This window comes from Prenolepis imparis, unplaced genomic scaffold (assembly GCF_030444845.1).
Source record: "Prenolepis imparis isolate NDT839.2.m4 unplaced genomic scaffold, iyPreImpa1.0 SCAF_14, whole genome shotgun sequence".
NCBI classification, from domain to species: Eukaryota; Metazoa; Arthropoda; class Insecta; order Hymenoptera; family Formicidae; genus Prenolepis; species Prenolepis imparis.
This window is the reverse complement of record NW_028141172.1, coordinates 8020548-8043008: the sequence shown is the minus strand read 5'-3', so window position 1 is coordinate 8043008 and position 22461 is coordinate 8020548. Positions and strand designations below refer to the sequence as shown.

The following is a 22461-nucleotide window of genomic DNA, read 5'->3' as shown; positions in this document are numbered from 1 at the left end:
ATTATTAGCGTAAATTAAATCTATAATTGTCTTACTATCTTTCGTAATTCTCGTCGGTTTATTTACATATTGTTTCAAGCCTAAGCTCAACATTGTCGTTTGTAACTTCTTTGTATAAAACGAGTCCAACATAATATCTATATTAAAGTCTCCTATTACTATACATTCTCCCCGTATTATTAATTCTTCTATTATATCCTCCAGAAATCTCACGAACTCACCATGCGATGAACTCGGTGAATGATATATTACTGTTATCACTCCTTTATACAATTTATCTTTCACCTCAATCGCAGCACACCAACAATTCGCTTCTAACTTTTTTACTAATACTATCTCATATTTAATATCATCCCTTACATATAAAAGAACCCCTCCTGTATTTCTGTTTTCAGCATCACATCTAATCATACTATACCCCGGTACGTTCACTTCACAGTCTTCAATTTCAGCAGTCACTCTGGTTTCTGATAACGCTATGAACGCAGGATTCATTTTCTTCATAATCTGATGCTGTATCTCGTCTTTATGCGCCATCAAACTTTGCGCATTTGTATATAGTATTAATTCCGTTTCCTTCTGTAGTTGCTATTTATCTTCCTCCCATCCGGCCCTCCTCTTCTCCTCCTGTATCGCCCTCTTGAAAGTCGGACATTCCGGATCAAGTGCGCCATGCTCATCATTTATTTTCAAATTGTATGTTTGAATCTTAAACATACAATTTATACATCTTTTCTTTGTCGCTGTACATTCACTCACCTTGTGATTTCCTGCACATTTGTGACATGTTTCATTACGCGTACAATTCTTTGCAATATGATAATAACCCCAGCATTTAAAACATCTTTTAATGTTAATGTGATTGAATGCAGGACACTTTCTCCATCCTACATTCAGTTTCCCTTTTCTCAACATTACTTCATGAGTCTCTTCATCTGCTTCAATTATTACGATACCATCTTTTGCTCTTCTTCCGGACTGATCTTTCTCATTTATTTTCTCTTTAACTATTCTCTTCACTATTCGCATATGAATTCCTTCATTTTTCACGTCAATTTTGTTCTGCTTCTTAATTGTACCTATTAAATCATCATCATTCAACTCCATTTCTTCCTCGCCAATATTGACAATTTTTATCTTAGGTTTCATCCGCGGTGACTCAGTAACGTTAAAATTCTCGCCCAGCTTAGCTTGTACTGTCGCCTTTAGCTTTTCCATTTCTTCTCCAGTCTCACAGCCGAGAATCACTGTTCCCTTACTTCCTTTTTTTAACTTCGTTATTCCCATAGCCATATTCTTGATATCTACCTTTTCTTTTATCAGTTTTTTAGTTGCTTCACTCTCCTGTTGCACCTTGGGTTTGACAATTATAATATTTTCTTTTTTCTTCTCTTTAACTGCTTCACTATAACATCTTTGAGCTCCTCCTGCCAGTCCACCCGCTCCTCCTTGTATAATTCTTCTCAAGTCTTCCAGTTCTTGTTTAATACTTCCAAATTCTTCTCGAACTATTTCCTTAACCATCATTTTAATTTCCTTCTTACATGCTGTTTCGTCTTTTATTTCTTTCACAGTTTTTACAAGCCAATCTATTTTTACGTCAATACTCGATGATCCACTCGCTCCTGATATTCTATTTCCACTGCTTGATGTCGTAAACGAACCCGTAGATCCTGTAGATCCTTGTCTTTCCCTGCTGCTCCCCGCTGCTGCCGGTGCCTTCTTCATATCTGCTTCACTTTCAATTGTAAATTTCTCAAATGGGCCAGGACACGACACCAGTTCGCGATTTCTATCATAAATTTTATGTTTACTTGCACATCCTGGATGGTAAAACAGTTTAATACAAGATTTGCATGCAACAACCTGATTTTTTATTGCCTTCTTACATGCCGAGCATCGATACTCGTCATATTCATCGTTCATATCGATAATTACCGGCCGAAGCTGTTAATACCAGCATAGGCGGTCAATTACCTTTGTCCAAATTCACACGTCAGCGCTTTGTGTCCACCTTTAATGTCTACCTGTCGCGTGAAATCTCGATGCCTCATACAAGAAATATAACTCTCACGCTCACAAATCAGCATATTCCTGTTAGATAACACTCATGTCTATTCCCGGTCTATGCAACTATTACTTCAATACTTTTTCGCCACTCTCCCTCACTATATAATCACTTAAAAGTTATCACTTTTGCAGAGCGATGTTTGACACGTCTTCTCTCAGAAAAAAGAGAGAGAGAGAGAGAGAGAGAGAGAGAGAGAGAGAGAGAGAGAGGGGGGGGGGAGAGGGAGAGAGAGAGAGGGAGAGGGAGAGGGAGAGGGAGAGAGAGAGGGAGAGGGAGAGGGAGAGGGAGAGAGAGAGAGAGAGGGAGAGAGAGAGGGGGAGAGAGAGAGAGGGGGGGAGTGTGTATGTACGCACACACGCAAAACACAGACACAAACAAACACTAACACATCGCGTGTAGCGAACAGCTGATCGCAGCGAGTGCCTCACACAGTCGCCCGCGTCGGATAATGAGTTGCGCCGCTCCTGCCTACCGCCCGTACTCATGCCGTAATTCGCTTAATATTTCTTTTAATAATTTGAAAACAAAGCTTCGGATCAAATTTTGGCAAAGGAAAAAGCGTAATGGTGCGGTCCCATGATACGGAACGTATGCGCAATGCGGAATTGGCGGAACGCTCGTGATTGGTTTAATCTGTTTTACGTCCGTTCCGCCGATTTCTATCCGCAAGTTTCTATTTTATGCGCATTTTGTGCGGAACTTCGAAATTGTGTATATGCGTGAAAAATGTCGAAACAGCAGATATCCGTAAGAATATTATTAAAAATTATTTTAAATAACAAATTAAATCTTAAATTAATAACTTCATATATTATTGCAATATTATATTAAATAATTTCTTTACAAAATATAAGTTTATTACTTATACGGGAGTTGGAGGTTATGATTGTTTATTATTTTTTTATAGAATAAAAAATGTGGGTATTGTGGATACATTCTTCCACAATATTTTAATTTTAATTTATTAAACCACTCTTGTTTTCAACCATTTGACAAGGAAAATGATTGTATAAATGTGGATGAAAATTTAGTAGTCACTGTCAGTAAGTATTATTTTAGTAATTGAAGCATATTTTTTGACAAAGCATGCCATTATCTATTGAATTATTTATTGAAAAATTATATTGTCTGGCAATTATACTGACAAATTTCCGTTTGCCACTGTTATAATTGTTCCTCTTATTTTAGTATCTCGCATAGAAGAGTTCAATGAATCTAATTTACCAAATAAAGAATTAAATAATCCACAAGAAGAATTAAATAATCCACAAGAAATTGACAAAGATGAATTATTAATATATCATGTATCGCAGAAGCGAGCATTATTCGATCATCGGATACCAGCAAGCGAAAGAAGTAGTTTTAATTTATTTAACAACCCGCAAATAATAATAAACAATTTTTCAGAATCCATATTCAATATTAAGTTGTTGTTAGTTTCGAAGGTTATATATGAAATTCATGAATTTTTTGACCGGTACATATATGTGTGAATCCGATCCGCATAAATTTGTATTTCCTATGTCCCATGCAGCGGAAAATACGGAAGCGTAATTTGCGCGAGCCAATAATGTACGCTGTTCCGATAGAGACAACAAAAAAATCTATGGGAAAGAATCTTGTGATTGGCCAACACCAATTGCGCTTCCGCGTTTTCCGCTCCATGGGACATAAGAAAATATATTTCAGCGGAACGCAATTGACGGAATGTCTGTGATTGGACGAACTTCGTTCCGCCAATTCCGCATTGCGCATACGTTCCGTATCATGGGACCGCACCATTAGAATTCAGTCAGGAATACGACATTTTAAGGACAAACGGTTGTTTTGAATCACCCTGTATACTCACTTCCGTCCGCTTAGCTCGAGCCATATGCTCCCTCCTAGAGAACCTCAAGGAGAGAGAAGCGACAACTGGTCACGTGACCAGCTATTCGTGATTGGCTGGCATAATATGTACTATTTGGACATTGCGACGCCAATGCAGTATACGCAGTGCACACCGAAAAATGAGTACGTTTACACGGCACCCTTAATCAGGTTTAATAACATCCGTAGTTATAAAACTGGCCAATCACAGCCATTTCCCTAAAGAATGGAACGGCTGTGATTGGCCAATCTTACAACTACGGATGTTATTAAACCTGATTAAGGGTGCCGTGTAAACGTACTCAATGTCAAATGTGTGACGTACTGTGAGGTTATACTGCATTGGCGTCGCAATGTCCAAATAGTACATATTATGCCAGCCAATCACGAATAGCTGGTCACGTGACCAGTTGTCGCTTCTCTCTCCTTGAGGTTCTCTACTCCCTCCTGTTTCTCTTTACTCTTTGGCCAGACTCTTACGCTGGGTCCACAATAGGTGATTTAAGCCTTAAGCCTTAAGAAATTGATCAATCGCAGTCAAGTATGAGGAGAAAACTCGACTGTGATTGGTCAATTTCTTAAGGCTTAGGGCTTAAATCACCTATTGTGGACCCAGCGTTAGGGTACCGTCACATGGGGCGTAACTTGCGTAAGCGTAACTTGCGGTAACTTGCGCCGACCAATCACATCGTCTCATTTGAGTATCAGCTTCCGCCTAGTTATTTTATGCTTTTTACGCTATGATCGTTACGCCGAATCCAATTTTTGGCGGAAGAAACGCTGATATATGCGTATTGTGTGGCGTTCGTCAATTATTTATCCCATACTCAATTATTTATTACATACGTCAACGTTTTAAGATAAATACATAAAGATGAACAAGAATAATCAAATCAGGGTAAGTTAATAAATATCGAATTTATTATATAAAGCTTAATAGTGTTCGATTATAATAACCGATCTATGCTTACGGCATGTGATAAAAAATTTCAAGGTTACAATTGTCTATAAGTAGGTTCGCACTTTTTGCATTTGAAATCTGTTTTCTCTTTCTCCAATATTTAACGTATATTTATTTTCTTGTTTAACATGCATGAATTTTTGAGAATTTTAAGCAATATGAACATCTTAATGCATTATTTTTTACATTGCGTGCTGAATCCTTTTAGCACAAATGCGGCTATTGTGGATGGCTTTTCAATTTCACTACTAATTTTGTCGAGCATGAATGTTTCAAGCATTATGTAGAGGATAAGGATCGCATATTTGTAGATGACAATTATGTTGTGACAATATGTTATGACAGTATGTTTACTGCATTCTTGTATTCTTTGCAAATATTTTATTGTATTATTTTATTGTATCATAATAATTAAATGTATTTATTTGTTAAATAATCCAAGAGAATACAAAGACTGCGGAAGGTTCTGCATGTGCAGATTCTTTGGACGAACTTTTGATCGAAGCAGTGAAGGCAAGGAAGACTCTACGACTATCGCATACCTGCTAATGAAAGGAGCAATTTGCGGAAAAATGCGTTGTGGGCAGAAGTGTCTAACACTCTAGGAGGTACTATTAATATCTTTTGTGAATACATATGCAAATATTTTATATATTATAATTAAATAATGAAATTAAATTTTTAGGGGCTTTTAATCCAGAGGAGGCGAAGGCTCGCTGAAAATATTTGAGAGATAATTACACAAAAGCTCGCAAGAAAGTCAAAGGCTACATTCCCAGTGGATCGGCAGCCAATGCTGCTAGTGGACAAAAGAAGCCCAAGTTCAGATTTTACGACCTCATGACATTTTTAAACGACTTTCTTGAGACACGGCAGTAAGTTCTTTCTCTTCAATGTGCAAAAATGTTTCACTTTTTTTGTCATTTTGTCAAGGAAAATAGATATAGAAGACAACTTTTCATGTTCGATACACTCACATAGGGTGCTATACCCTGTGAAAACAGCGTGGTCAAAATGATGTCAATATGACGTCAAATTGATATCATTGACTTTCTGTTTTCACTGGGTATGTATATATAAATATATATTTATTTCAGGACTGTGAGTTCATTGCCATACGTTGCTGAAAGTGAAAACTATGAAACATTTGAGCCACACGAGGATGATAGCAACAGTGCTTTGGGGTTCACTGATAATTCTCCTTTGATGCAGACTACCATTGATGCTTCTCCACCGTTACTGACTCCCACATCAACTCTCGTTCCTCCGAGGACCTCAACACCCAGAAACGTTTCTCCACAAACGCCATTAAGTATGACTTCGCGAATACCGGCCACAAATGCGAAAAGTTAGTATATTTTTTTTCCGTGTCCTTTGATGATAATAACTACACGTATCGAAATATGTATCGCTATAATAACATTGTTGCCTTGTTTTCAGGACCGTTGCAAACTGCTGAGAACTATTTTGATGAAAGCCGAAAAATTTCCCCAGCCAAAAGTAAGTCATAAATTTTAAGAAAAGTTATAATAAAGTAAATATATTGTAAAATGTGAAGATTAATAATAATTTAATTTGTTTACGCACGAACGAAATTTTGTCGCGTGTAAATCGAGGATGCCGGCTTGCTCCGAGAGAGCGAGAGGAAGAGGGAAAGAATGGAGAGCGTGTGATAGCGAGAGAGTGAGAGAGAGGAAAAACTAGAGTGAAAGAGCGAAAGAAGCAGTAAACTGAAAGAGAGCGAGAAAGCGAGATGGGAATCGAACGAAGGAGATCGGAAATGAACAAGGATCAATGTCAATGAAAGAAGAAGTGAAAATTGTTACCAAGTAATTTTGGAAGATTTGATGAGATCTTTAATGATCGCAGTTAAAAGATATACACTGAGCGATGAATCGCTAGACTCGCAACTCGTTATCGGAAATTTCTTAAAATGATTGAAGTAACTGATCGTCTCGCTCGATTAAATGCTTGAACTGACTCTCGTGAACAGCCAGACAAAATAAAAGTCTCAAAGTCGCCGGGCATTTCGCGTGTTTATATATATTGTCGAGTTTCTGGAAGCTTCTCAGAATCGAGCCGGGGATTCCGTGGTCTGCGCAATACACTACATATATGGTTTAAATTTAGACTACCGTTGCGAGACCAAAACAATAATAACCCGCGATAGGTATAAGTCAGAATACTGGAAATGACAAACGATGGTTCGATAGATTTGTGATCTTTTCGTTGTCGAAGGCTCGCTCGGAAGAATTAAACAATACATGACGCGACGACCGAAAGGTCATATGAGAAAGCATAGAAACAGAAATAATTACGGAGATAATAACAACGGGACGAAAGACGATATAAATTGATACAGAGAGTTAACAATATTAAATTTAATACAAAGCCTTTTTTTTGTTATCTTTAACATACCGCCCGCCTCGAAACTATAGTTTCGAAAGGCGAATCAGAACGAAGAAACGAATCAACTAAAGAAGAAAGAGAGAAACATTACGTTGATTCGAGGCGGAGGATATGTTAATTACAGAAACTTATGCAACTAATTCGAGATTTATTGTTGCTCGATATCGATAGGAAGCAAACAAAGCTTCACGACGGGACGCTTATATTCGGATGCGGCGGTCTTTACATTTACAACTCGTACTATGTCGTCGGAACCGGGGTAACATTTAATAACGCGACCCAATTCCCATTTACACGGCGGAAGCTGTGAATTTCGAACTAAAACGAGTTGACCGATTTTAATCTGAGTTTTGTTCGCTTTCCGCCATTTGACCCTTTGTTGGAGCGTGTTTAAATAATCACTCTGCCATAGTTTCCAAAATCTTTCGGTCATTTGGCGCACCATTTGCCACCGAGACAATCGATTTTCGTGGACGTCTAATAGCGATGGTTCGGGAGTGACGGAGAGAGGCGCGCCTATCAAAAAATGCCCCGGGGTAAGCGGTTCACAATCATCGATTGAATCCGTGAGCGGAGCGAGGGGCCTCGAGTTCAGGCATGCTTCTATGTTGCATAGAAGAGTAGAGAACTCTTCAAACGTCATCGTATGGGATCCGATGACACGACGCACATGATATTTTACGCTTCGTACGCCTGCCTCCCACAAACCGCCGAAATGAGGGGCAGATGGCGGGATAAAATTCCATTCGATTTTGTGAGAAGCCGCGTGATTGAGAAAATTCGGATCTTTTATAGTAGCTCGAAAAGCCGAAGTTAATTCGCGATCGGCACCGACAAACGTGGTTCCGTTGTCGGAGTATACAGTTGCCGGTAGTCCGCGTCGGGCGCAAAATCGCGAGAAGGCTCCTAAGAACGCGGAGGTTGAATAGCCTTCCACTACTTCAAGGTGCACGGCGCGAGTAGCCATACACACGAAGACAGCGATATATGCTTTTCGAGATGCGATTCCTCGACCGGACATAGATCTTATTTGTACGGGACCGGCGTAATCGAGGCCGCAATGTAAGAACGCGCGAGCAGGGGGGGAGACGCGTACTGCGGGTAAATTGCCCATCAGATATGAAGGTAACGCGGCCTTTTCGCGAGTGCATTTTATACAGCGATGAATGACCGTTCTCACGAGAGTGCGAGCCCGAACAATCCAGAAATTTTGACGCAGCGTTGACAGCGTTAGTTGCGGACCGGCGTGCAAAGAGTTCAAATGAGTATCTCGAATTATCATCGTGACTAACGGGTGGTTTGCTAATATCACGGGGTGTTTAATTTGATCCGGAAGCGGCGCGTTTGATAACCGCCCGCCGACGCGAATTAATTCGTCGTCCCCGAGGAATGGGTTGAGCGAGAGAATCGGACTCTTTGATTGAATCGAGTGGTTTTGTGAGAGCGCAGCCCGTTCGGAAGGAAAAATTTGCTCTTGAATCTGTTTTAACCAGAAATTCAGCGCGGCTTGACATTCGGCGGCGGAGAGAGCGATCGAAGTTTTATCTAAACTCGCGCGCCGATGAGTCGGGGAGTGAAGTCGCGAAACATATCGGAGTATGTATGCGGTGACCCGGATTAATTTTTTCCATGAAGAATATCGCGATGCTAAATCCCATTGCTCGATGGGTTGTGTGAGATGCGTGGTTACGCGAGGATTTCGTTCAATCGAGACGTCGAGCTCGCAGACAGAGGATTGTGCCGGCCATTCTGACTCCGGGAGGCGCAACCATGTTGGGCCATGCCACCATAAATGATGACTTGAAAGCTGGTCTCCCGAAATTCCGCGGGACGCACAGTCCGCAGGATTTTCGTCCGTCGAAATATGTCGCCAAGACGCATCTGGAAGTCGCGATTGGATCTCGGACACGCGATTGGAAACGAACGTCTTCCATTTCGAGGGATGTTGTCCTATCCATGCTAATACGACCGTCGAGTCGGTCCAACAGTAGCACGACGCGGAGGTCAAATTCAATGACGTGCGCATAAATTCCATCAATTTGGATAGCAACACGGCGGCCGCTAATTCTAATCGCGGGATGCTTAAAGACTTTATGGGCGCGACCCTGGATTTTCCGCCGAGTAGCGTCACTTTAATTTCGCCAGAAAGTGATCGTAGGCGAAGATATACGGCGGCGGCATAGGCAGCGGTGGACGCGTCGGAAAACCCGTGGAACTCGCATTGCACGGTGTCAGACCCGTGATACGTCCAGCGATCGAGCTTTAAATCGTGTAGAGCGATTAAGGAAGTTTGAATCGTTTTCCATTGGTCTAATAAATGAGACGAGAGTAGTGCATCCCAATCGAGTTTAGTCATCCAGAGAAGTTGCAAAAATATTTTTGCTGAGATTGTGACGGGAGTACACCACCCTAACGGATCAAATAATTTCGCGACTGTAGATAGAATCGATCGTTTCGTATTTGAAAGAGTTGTCGGGAGAGAGGCCCGAAATTGAAATACATCTAACGAGGGATTCCACGCGATCCCGAGAATTTTTAATTGCTCGTCAACTCGCAAGTCTTTACTACATGCTAAACCATGATTTTCGACCGCGATGTCCTCGAGCAATTTAGACGAATTACTTGACCATTTGCGGAGTTCAAATTTACCGCGATGCAGCAACGCGCACACCTGATTGCGAGCTTGGCGTAGAAGAGGAATATCGTCGGCACCGAACAACACATCGTCGACGTATATGTGATGTTGCAGAATGTGAGACGCCATGGGAAATTCGTCCCCTTCGTCCGCGACAAGTTGGTGAAGGACGCGCAAGGCTAAGTACGGCGCTGACGCTGTACCGTATGTAACCGTTAACAGCTGATATGCTTGTATTGATTTTGTGTTATCCTCGATCCACAATATACGCTGGTAGTCGTCATCGCGAGAGTCGACTTTAATCTGACGATACATTTTCGTGATGTCTGCCGAATATACGTATCGATACTGTCGCCACCGAAGAATCACCGCCGCTAAATCAGTTTGTAATTTCGGGCCGATCAATAAGTGATCGTTTAGAGAAGTCGCGTTTGTTGTACGACTCGACGCGTTGAATACAACTCTTAAATGAGTCGTGAGACTGTGGTCCCGAATTATTGGATGATGAGGAATGTAAATGCATTGAGATTCTCCTAATGTATGCGTTACCTTTTTCATATGTCCTAATTTTTCGTACTCATTTAGAAAATCGGTGTATTCGGCTTTGAGCGCGGGGTTTGTAGTGAACCGCCGTAGTAATGTTTTAAGCATTTTTTCCGCGAGATTATAAGATTCGCCTATATCAATCGGAGGTCCTTTTTTAAAAGGGAGGCGAACGATATAACGCCCGTCGTCGTCGCGCGAATAGGTTGAACGAAAATGATTTTCGCACTGTTGCTCCTCTGGAGTAAGCAAGGTTACCCGAGGGACTTCTTCGATCTCCCAAAATCGGCGAAGTTCTTGATCGATCGCTAAAGAAGTTGCGCTATGCTGAACCGTGATAGTTTGACGCGACGGCGACAGAATCGATGTAGGGCCTGAGAGGACCCAACCAAGAATTGTTTTTTGTGCGATCGGTTGACCGCTTGTGCTTCTTCGTATTCCATCAAGAAGCAATTCACCGTATAAGTCGGCTCCGATAAGAACATCAATCGCTTCGGAACTTAACGGATCGGGATCGGCGAGAGTGAGATCGGCGAGATGCGTCCATGCGATATTCGATCTGGTAAGCGCCGGTGAATATTTAGTCAGTGATGTTAGAATAGACGCGGTAGTCGTAAAAACGGGACGCGACTTATTGAACGGCGAGAGTTTAATGTGCGCCGCCCAACGACAAGTTCCTGCATCGATGCCGCCGACGCCAGAGATCTCGATGGGCATTTTAATGCGCTGCAGTTTCAAAGCGTGGCTGAGTCTCGCGGTGATAAAGGTCATTTCTGACCCTTGGTCGAGCAGCGCTCTAACGACGAGTGTGCGACCCTCGGATGAGCTGACCTTGACGCGAGCCGTTGCTAACAAAACGGAAGGTCGCGACGGAACGGTTGAACAGAGCGAAGTAACAGCTTTAGTATCGGACGCTTCCGACGGAGAGCTCGACATCGTTGCAGTAAGACTTCCGGTAGACGCTGAAGTCAAGTCGAGATGCAACATAGAATGATGTTTTTTCTGACATATTCTGCACGAATATTTACTTATGCACGATTGCACTGCGTGTTTCGAACTGAGACAATTTAAACAACGATTCGCTTGTTTGATTATTTCTAATCGCTGACTCGGACTTTTCTTTACGAATTTAGCGCATTTATTTATAAAATGAGGTGCTTTGCACAACGGACATGTAATATTGTTCGTAGATACAGTGGTACTCGAGACCTTTGTCGAGCGAACAGCTTTCCCGTTGGAAGAGGTTAATTCTTCGAGAGCGCGAGCGCGTGACGCTAGGAAGCTATCGAATTCTGCATATGTCGGAATTTTCGCATCATCGCATCCTTTTAATTTCCATGCTTTTCGCGTCGCATGATCCAATTGCTGAGACACCCGGTAAATTAATACATCATTTAGAATTTCGTCCGCAGATCGGCCTAAATTTTTGAGAGACGCTATCGCGCGATTTGCTTTATCACGTAGCTCGTTGAGTTCAACTGCGTTTTCGCGTGAAACGCTTGGTAAATTCTGAAGGGCACAGACGTGCACTTCAATTAATCGCCGCTTATTTTCATAGCGCGAAACTAGCGTTTTCCAAGCGATTTCAAAATTATCAGCGGTAATAGGTATGGTTTTAATTGACTCAAGAGCGCGGCCGGTTAAACTGGACGCTAAGAAATGCATACGTGCGAACGAAGTGAGATCCTTGTTTGCAATAATTAACGACGTGAATCGATCGCGAAAACTTTCCCATTCGTCGTAGTTTCCGCAAAATGGGGGAATTTTAATTGGCGGCAAATGCGATAAAGAAAATGAAGAGGTACATTCACCCTGGCTGGATATTCGACTGGACGACTGAAGGGGGTCCCCAGGTGGTTCGATATCCTCGAGACACTCGGCCATGTAGTCCAGCGTCTCTTGGTAGACGTCCTCGTGTTCGTCGAACAATTGATCTCGGAAATATGCCATCGTGTCGCGTTTATCCCGTGAGATGCCATGCAGAAGAGCAGCGTGATTCTGAGTACATTGCGTCCAGGTCTCCTTCAACGAGGTCACTCGCGATCGGATTTTAGCGGCCGTGTAATTTTTCTTTCCGATCTTTTTGAAATTGTCGAGCGAACGTGATACCGTATGGAATAGCGATGATTGATGTTGGTACAGTTCGTCCATTTCTGCTGATTAGACTGTCACTTTGGTCACACGGCACTCCGCTTTGATTCCGTACAGATTACCTCAGTAGAATCCGGCTCGAAGGACCAAATTATGTTTACGCACGAACGAAATTTTGTCGCGTGTAAATCGAGGATGCCGGCTTGCTCCGAGAGAGCGAGAGGAAGAGGGAAAGAATGGAGAGCGTGTGATAGCGAGAGAGTGAGAGAGAGGAAAAACTAGAGTGAAAGAGCGAAAGAAGCAGTAAACTGAAAGAGAGCGAGAAAGCGAGATGGGAATCGAACGAAGGAGATCGGAAATGAACAAGGATCAATGTCAATGAAAGAAGAAGTGAAAATTGTTACCAAGTAATTTTGGAAGATTTGATGAGATCTTTAATGATCGCAGTTAAAAGATATACACTGAGCGATGAATCGCTAGACTCGCAACTCGTTATCGGAAATTTCTTAAAATGATTGAAGTAACTGATCGTCTCGCTCGATTAAATGCTTGAACTGACTCTCGTGAACAGCCAGACAAAATAAAAGTCTCAAAGTCGCCGGGCATTTCGCGTGTTTATATATATTGTCGAGTTTCTGGAAGCTTCTCAGAATCGAGCCGGGGATTCCGTGGTCTGCGCAATACACTACATATATGGTTTAAATTTAGACTACCGTTGCGAGACCAAAACAATAATAACCCGCGATAGGTATAAGTCAGAATACTGGAAATGACAAACGATGGTTCGATAGATTTGTGATCTTTTCGTTGTCGAAGGCTCGCTCGGAAGAATTAAACAATACATGACGCGACGACCGAAAGGTCATATGAGAAAGCATAGAAACAGAAATAATTACGGAGATAATAACAACGGGACGAAAGACGATATAAATTGATACAGAGAGTTAACAATATTAAATTTAATACAAAGCCTTTTTTTTGTTATCTTTAACATAATTTAAATATTAAAAATTTAAATAAATTTAAAAATAAATATAATAATAATTAATTTTTGTATCGCTAGTAAATCAAAGGTATTTTCATATAAATTCGACCAATACTAACTATAAAATTGTTTATTTATTATGACGTTTCGACCATAGGTTTTGGTCCTTTTCAAGTACAAGTTATAATGATAGCATCAATATCTGTCAAGTTTAATTTTCACAAAGAAATATCAATATTAACTTCATCACAATTATAAAGAGAAATCGTTGTGTCATATGTTTAACAGAATTCTAACGAATAGAACTTTAATAATGTGTCATGTATTAAAAATTTTCATAAATACACTCTAAATTTGAGAATAAAAAATACTATATTTAAAATTGTTTAATATTTTTAGAAATTTCCAAGAAAAGAATATTACGCGTATAATCAACATTGACGTTAATTCGTACCGTTACCTGTCTAAAATTAAACGAAACATATAGAGCAATGTGATTAAATTTGATTACCGCAAAACGATTACACAAAATGAGTTTAATCTCTTGCGCTTTGCTTATATAGTCCAATTCGTTAAATGAACCATTCTTATCATCGTCTTCTTCCTCGGGAGAACGAGGATCTGAATGCACCGGTGAATGTTTATCCGATTCTTGATCATCCGTAGGAGATCGGGATGAGCTACGATCCGATCGAGGCGACTAAGATCTATTCTTTTCAATTTATTATAATTTAATTAAAAGAAATTATACTCATAATTATTCTGGTGAAAAGAAGAGATTTAGAAATTTCAAAATATCTTATGAAAATAAAACACAAAATAATATCTATTTATCTTTATTGTAAATATAAATGCAATTACCTTTTTAAAAATCGTTGAGCAGAACTTTTTCTCACTGTCAGGGTACTGCCCCGCTGGTTTCGAAATATGTAGCAAAGTCATCTCGAATTCTAGAGGCAAGTCGGGTGTGAGCGTTAGTTCTGTTAGCATTGTTCATTTCTTGCAATGCACCGCTTGTCATAATTCCCTCTTCACTGAAAATACGACTATAACGCCTTTCGGAGAGTGGCATTTTGTTTTCATTCTGAATCACAAAATTATGCAAGCATACAGTCGCTTGAACAATTTTAACTGCAGTGGAGACAGATGCAATTATCGGTCGACGATAAATTCGCCATTTCGCTGCCAAGATGCCAAACACGCTTTCGATCATTCTTCGTGCTCGACTAAGACGGTAATTAAAGACTTTTCTTTGACGATTTAGACGTCCACTTCGTGGATACGGTCGCATCATGTAATGAGTCAAAGCGAATGCCTCATCCGCTACTAATACGAACGGTAATGATGGGCCGGAAGCTTCAATTGGTCTCGGTTGTGGCAAATTCATTTGATTTTTTTGGAATCGCTGACCAAAGTTTGAATGCGTGAAGATGCCGCCGTCACTCTGTCTGCCTTCCCCACCAATGTCAACTAATGTGAAACAGTAATTGGCATCACAAACCGCTAATAAATTAATACTATGACTCCCCTTGTAATTATAGAAAGTTGAGCCACTGTGAGGAGGTGACTGAAATAGAAAATTATCATTATTTTCATCTCTTAAAGTAAATATAAATACAATAAAGTAAATATAAATATAAGTACATTTAAATGTTACGTCCTGTGGACTCCACGATTCTTTTCTTTCAAAGAATGCAAGGCGATGATTGAAAAATCACAGGCGTGGGAATAAGACTATGATCTGGCAGGCGAAGCAGCTGACCGGAGACGGTTAATCGTAAAAATAAAAATAAAAAAAAAAAAGGAGAGATACATACCAGATGTAACTCGCGGTGTCTGAAATTCTCGCTTTGACTAGTTGACAACTCGCGCTTGAAAAGCAATAAAAATCTTTCTTTTAAAGGAAAATTTTACTTAAAAAGCAATAAAAACTTTTTAGAAGGAAATCTCCACTTGAAAATCAATAAAAATTTAGAAGAAAACTTCCACTTGAAAACGAATAAAATTTTACCAGACTAACAACGATAACCGAATCCAAACAAATGCCGCCTGACAGATCACCGAGATAATCTCGAGAGGATAATAAAAATATAAACCTCAACAAATTCTCCATTGGTCAAAACCTAGGGCCTTAAACAAAAGCCCTGACCAATCCCGGTAAACTTTTAAAATCAAGAGACGCCCCCGGGACTGAAAGGGCGTTATTGAAAAATTCCCTATTCGTCAGGAAATATTAACAAACTAACGGGAAGGAGGAGCAAGAAGGTATATATACCCGTGACATCTCTCAGAGAATATCAATCTTTTCTCAAACCTACGCACGCGGATCATTCGCGAAAAGTTGTATCACCATCCTTCGAGTGAATCTCGAACTCGTGAGCATTCGCAGTGACATTTGTGAAATCATCGTGTGCCCAGTGCTCACCGAGTACGACGATTTTCGCGAGTGAACAACTGCGAGTGGAACACCATCCTCACGGAGGAGTCCGTAGCCAGATTCACACCTGGAATAATTAACACCTACCTGCGCACTCCATAAGTAGTAAGTTATCAAGCACGCTACATCTCCACCCTTACTAATAATACTTAAAATAATTCTGGGACTTCAATTAAATTATAATTGTTTTCCTTTTTAATTTATTAATTTATTATCCTTGTTAAATTCTAACTTCGAAAAACTGTCCTTTCTTCCCCCTGTTTCTCCCGAACGCCCTGACCCACCTAGATCCCCGTCTCCAGCTCCCTCAACAATCACCCTTGAAGATTCTCCTCCCTCATCCCCAACGTCCTCTGTAAATAGGGAACATCCGGAAGGGTTTGAGGTAGTAGATATCAGCGACGACGATTCCGAGGAATCAGAATCGCCTGCCAAGCTCTCATACGAGCAATTCAGAGCTTGGCTGATAAACCAGCTCCCAGGGATACGAGAAGTCCCTGAGGGAGCTTTCACGATTGGTCCAGGCCCCGTAGACCACGAGGCCTTACGCGAATTTCTAGAGACCACTGATAGGAATAACATCATCCCCTGGTATGTTCCCGGGCGTAGATATCCTTTAGCCGTCCCTGCACACCTTCTCCTACGAACCTATCCCCCCTCCACCGCCATAATTACCGAACTCATATAACCTAGAAGTCTCTCTTACACGCACACTACATGGACACTATTTTTATATACCTATTATCATTTAAATTATTGTAACCACCAATCGGGACCCTAAAATTTAAACAATAACTCTTACCCCTTTCTGCCCCGATTGAAGACCTCCGTACTAATGTATCACCCGCGACACATACACATACATTCACTCTTCATTAGCAACTAAGTCCGTCAATAATATTATTATGTATATAAATTCTTTCGTCTTTATATTAGGAATAAATTTATAAATTTCAAAATAAATGATTTTCATTTATCAATAACCTGTTCCCACTCATTCCCGTAAACCAGGATCGCACAAGGTCACATCCTGCGTAAAAGAGATTCTCTTGCCAAAAAGGGACCACCGAGCGAACGGCCCTTTAAATAGAGTAAGAGCGACCCTTGCGGTCGTTGACCTATTTGGGCTCAGACGTTCGTTCGGGTCGAACAGACGGATAGTCTGCCGTCGTTCGAAAAGATAAATTTAGTTACGTCCTTCCTTTCGACTCTTCCTTCCTTGAGTCTGGACGTAACATAAACATCGATTTACCTGTATTATTACGTGCTTCCCATCTATCGCACCTATGCAATGCGGAAAATTCCATTTCGTTGCAAAATCATTAGCGATTCTCAGCCAATTCTCTTCCTTTATTTCAGGGAAAACTGATGTGTGGAGAGTATTCCACAATTGCTCGCATGTCTCAGAAATAATTTTTGAGACAGTGTTTATTCCAATCTGAAAAGAATAGGCTATTGAAGCCATACTGTCCCCAGACGCTAAATATCTTAAACATACTAAAAGCCGTGTACGGGTTGATATTGGATCTCGAATGACATATTGCTTTTCAATGAATGGCCCAACAATATTCAACAATTGATGGAACATCTCTGTGGAGATTCGACAATAATTATAAAACATTTCGTGATCTTCAAATTCCATTTCTCTGACCAGATTGTTACTGGCACCTTGCAAAAATCTTTGTCTTTCTCTAAATATCGGGCGCACCCACATTTTATCATGAGCTTTTTTCTCTTGAATCATCAATTTCCATATTACAAACAGTTTTAATATATGACGTTTTTCAACTTTTTGTTGAAGTGTTTGCTTCATCTTCTTCCACTTTCGCCATCGTTTCCATATAATTATTAATATTATGTCAGGATCCATTAAGTATTTTTCCCACTGTCCTCTTTGATGTTCGTATCGGGGAACAGAGACAGAAGTATATGTGGACGGATCTGAAATATAAATCAGAATTATAAGAGGACAAAAGAGACGCTTTTGAGAAAAGAAGACAAAAAATAAAAAAATTGCAAGTTTTTTAAATAAAGTAAATTAACTCACCTTTAATTTGCTGTATGAGGATTTCTGCAACCTCTACATTTACATTCTACGCAAAGTTTACTTTCCACGTAACAAGGACACCTTTGACTGCAACAGTATTACAGATCAGGGTTGGCAAAATAACAATTAAATTTTGAAAAATTAAATAATTGATTTATACAAATTTAATTAAAGTGTCATGGATTGACGATTAATTAGAGAAAAATTAATCGAAGGTCGATCAATGGACGATTAATATAAATGAGATTAATCAAACATAATTTGATTAAAGATTGATATTGACGGAATCACAATTGATATGAGCGAAATTAATCGAAGAGTATTCGATTAACGATTAATGTAAGCGAATTTAATTAAAAGTCCTCCGATTGACGATTAATATAAGCGAACTTAACTAAAAGTCCTTCGATTGACGATTGATGTGAGCGAATTCAATTGAAAGTCTTCTGATTGACGATTGAAATGAGTAAATTTAATTGAAAGTTATTAACGATTAATAAATAAATAATAAATAAATAATAAATAAATAATAAAGAATTTATTAATAAATAAATCATTCAATAATAAATAATTTATTATTTATAGTTATCAGTAACATTTTTTATTTGAAAAAATACTTTATATACATACAATCGCACATTTTTATTTAAAACATATTTTAAAATATTATTTTATTCGAAAAATTTTTATATTATTTTTATATATTTATATATTTTATATTTTTATATATTAAACGAATAATATAAAATATATAAATATATAAATAATATAAAAATTTTTAGAATAAAATAATATTTTTTCATATGTTTTAAATAAATGTGCGATTGTATGTATAAAAGTATTTTTTCCAATAAAAAATGTTACTGATGACTATAAATAATAAATTATTTATTATTGAATGTGATTTATTATTGAATTATTTATTTATTAATAAATTATTTATTATTTATTTCTTATTTATTTCTTATTTATTTCTTATTTATTTCTTATTTATTTCTTATTTATTTATTATTTATTATTTATTTATTATTTATTATTTATTTATTTATTATTTATTCTTTATTTATTTCTTATTTATTATTTATTTATTTCTCCGATTAATTTCGCTCATATCAATTATGATTCCGTCCATATCAATCTTTAATCAAATTATGTTTGATTAATCTCATTTATATTAATCGTCCATTGATCGACCTTCGATTAATTTTTCTCTAATTAATCGTCAATCCATGACACTTTAATTATAAATATTTATATATATCAATTTGTATTTAAACATGTTAGTTAATTGAAAAAATAATTAATTAATTTCAACCCTCTGTTACAGATCAATGCAGAAGTAGTTAAATTAAAAGTTGGAACAAATATCCCTTTCAACATAGTTTATCTCTTTAAACATAAACAAAAAGAACATCTGTATTAATCTTTTTGATTAATAGGAGATTAATTTTAATATTATGATTATTAGAAATAGATAATTACCTTAAAAATGCTGCTAAATGCAAAGCTCAAAAGCTGTCCTGCATCGACTATTTCGTCTTATATGTTTATCTTGTCGGTCATTTTAAACATACGCGTTTTACGAAACCGAAAGTATCGGTTCCCCATGAAGCGTACTTTTCGAGACGCGTAGGTTACGAAAACCAATCACAAATCATATTTAGCATTTCTGTTAGAGCGTACAACAGAAATTCTAATCTACGATTGGTTGTATTAGTTACGCGTTCCGCGCAATACGCTCTATGAGTACGTTTACACGGCACCCTTAATCGGGTTTAATAACATCCGTAGTTGTAAGACTGGCCAATCACAGCCGTTCCATTCTTTAGGGAAATGGCTGTGATTGGCCAGTTTTATAACTACGGATGTTATTAAACCTGATTAAGGGTGTCGTGTAAACGTACTCTATGTGAATGCCGTCTTTCAGAATGGCGTAACTTTTATTAAATCACTAGATTACACTAGAATACGCAGGTTACGCTTTACGCAGGTTACGCCTCATGTGACGGCACCCTTATTTCTAGGGACTCTACAGTTTCACTGCCTCATAAGCAGTCTATCTTAAGGGTCGGCAGGCGACCCAGGCAAACTCCGAATTGATGTTGGAGACCTCGCGCGGTGACAACGCGAAACTCCGGTTTCAGTGTTACCAACGTTGAAAAACCAATTTCAGGTTCTATGTAGTGGTGTATATCCGTACACGTATACACTATTGCATTGCTCACGCGGACGCACGGTAGAGAGACAAGGATCGATAATCACGTTATCCTTGTTCCTCTACCGTGCTAATCACGTAACATGCTACACGCGAGATACGGCTTGAAAATAGCTCCGTGAACTTGGCCCCCCAATTTTGACTTTTTGAGTTTTTTTTTTTTTTAATCGTTTGTAAGTCGTTTGTAGGTGATTGTTAGATTAATTAAAACGTTTGTTAGATTAGCCTCGCGCTGCAAAATAAAAAATAAAATTGACCGTAAAGTTAGCCCCCGGTTTTTTATTTTGATCCTATTTCAGTTTTGCAGAGGCTGAATCGATGCGGAATCGTTTGTTGGTCACGAATATGCTAATTAAAACGTTTGTTAGATCGTCGTTTCTTAAATAAAAGCAAAAAACGATATTTGATAATTTTCTAGGGAAATAACCGTGAAGTTAGCCCTCGGCTTTTAATTTAGATTATTTAAGTTTTGCAGAGGCTTAATCGATGCGGAATCGTTTGTTGGTCACGAATATGCTAATTAGAACGTTTGTTAGATCATCGTTTCTTAAATAAAAGCAAAAAACGATATTTGATAATTTTCTAGGGAAATAACCGTGAAGTTAGCCCTCGGCTTTTAATTTCGATTATTTAAGTTTTGCAGAGGCTCAATCGATGCGGAATCGTTTGTTGGTTACGAATATGCTAATTAGAACGTTTGTTAGATCGTCGTTTTATAAATAAAAGCAAAAAACGATATTTGATAATTTTCTAGGGAAATATCCGCAAAGTTAGCCCCCGGCTTTTAATTTCGATTATTTAAGTTTTGCAGAGGCTCAATCGATGCGGAATCGTTTGCTGGTCACGAATATGCTAATTAGAACGTTCGTTAGATCGTCGTTTCTTAAATAAAAGCAAAAAACGATATTTGATAATTTTCTAGGGAAATATCCGCAAAGTTAGCCCCCGGCTTTTAATTTCGATTATTTAAGTTTTGCAGAGGCTCAATCGATGCGGAATCGTTTGTTGGTCACGAATATGCTAATTAGAACGTTTGTTAGATCGTCGTTTCTTAAATAAAAGCAAAAAACGATATTTGATAATTTTCTAGGGAAATAACCGTGAAGTTAGCCCTCGGCTTTTAATTTAGATTATTTAAGTTTTGCAGAGGCTTAATCGATGCGGAATCGTTTGTTGGTCACGAATATGCTAATTAGAACGTTTGTTAGATTGTCGTTTCTTAAATAAAAGCAAAAAACGATATTTGATAATTTTCTAGGGAAATATCCGCAAAGTTAGCCCCCGGCTTTTAATTTCGATTATTTAAGTTTTGCAGAGGCTCAATCGATGCGGAATCGTTTGTTGGTCACGAATATGCTAATTAGAACGTTTGTTAGATCGTCGTTTCTTAAATAAAAGCAAAAAACGATATTTCGCGTGTCGCTAATCGCGCTGGTCTGCAGAAGCCATAACGCGTACCGCGTAACCAATCAGAGTCGTTCCGCGTTTTCTATTACGGCTCTGATTGGTTACGCGGTACGCGGAAAATATCAGTCCATGAGATCGCACTCTAAGGTAAAGCAACTTATCAGCTGATTGGTCAATCCACAATTGTCAACTGGCAAGGAGAACATTTGCAACCTATTGTGGAATGACCCTAAGAGTGCGTTCACATGGACTGATATTTTCCGCGTAAGGGTGCCGTCACATGGGGCGTAACTTGCGTAAGCGTAACCAGCGGATCGCCAATCACCGAGTTATTCCGATAGAGCTCGACGAAGGGCTAACTTCACGGTTATTTCCCTAGAAAATTATCAAATATCGTTTTTTGCTTTTATTTATAAAACGACGATCTAACAAACGTTCTAATTAGCATATTCGTGACCAACAAACGATTCCGCATCGATTAAGCCTCTGCAAAACTTAAATAATCTAAATTAAAAGCCGAGGGCTAACTTCACGGTTATTTCCCTAGAAAATTATCAAATATCGTTTTTTGCTTTTATTTATAAAACGACGATCTAACAAACGTTCTAATTAGCATATTCGTAACCAACAAACGATTCCGCATCGATTGAGCCTCTGCAAAACTTAAATAATCTAAATTAAAAGCCGAGGGCTAACTTCACGGTTATTTCCCTAGAAAATTATCAAATATCGTTTTTTGCTTTTATTTAAGAAACGACGATCTAACAAACGTTCTAATTAGCATATTCGTG

At 38.8% G+C, this 22461-nt stretch overlaps 1 protein-coding gene, 1 long non-coding RNA gene and 1 pseudogene across 3 annotated transcripts; 2 read left to right on the top strand and 1 right to left on the bottom strand.

Annotated features, from left to right (window-relative positions):
- Nucleotides 1-2667: 2667 nt before the first annotated feature.
- Nucleotides 2668-3479, top strand: LOC145945500 (uncharacterized). Its single transcript, XR_014426868.1, has 3 exons — nt 2668-2818; nt 2979-3114; nt 3260-3479. It is a non-coding gene; the product is annotated as an uncharacterized LOC145945500 (long non-coding RNA).
- A 601-nt stretch (nt 3480-4080) lies between these two features.
- On the top strand, nt 4081-6439 carry LOC145945619 (uncharacterized; annotated as a pseudogene). The gene is made up of 7 exons (XR_014426877.1): nt 4081-4084; nt 4801-4838; nt 5110-5236; nt 5344-5509; nt 5587-5776; nt 5999-6249; nt 6342-6439. The product of XR_014426877.1 is annotated as an uncharacterized LOC145945619 (transcript).
- A 1019-nt stretch (nt 6440-7458) lies between these two features.
- LOC145945618 (uncharacterized) lies at nt 7459-12639 on the bottom strand. Its single transcript, XM_083054674.1, has one exon. It carries the CDS (start codon nt 12637-12639, stop codon nt 7459-7461), a length of 5181 nt encoding a protein of 1726 aa, XP_082910800.1.
- Between the last annotated feature and the right edge of the window lie 9822 nt (nt 12640-22461).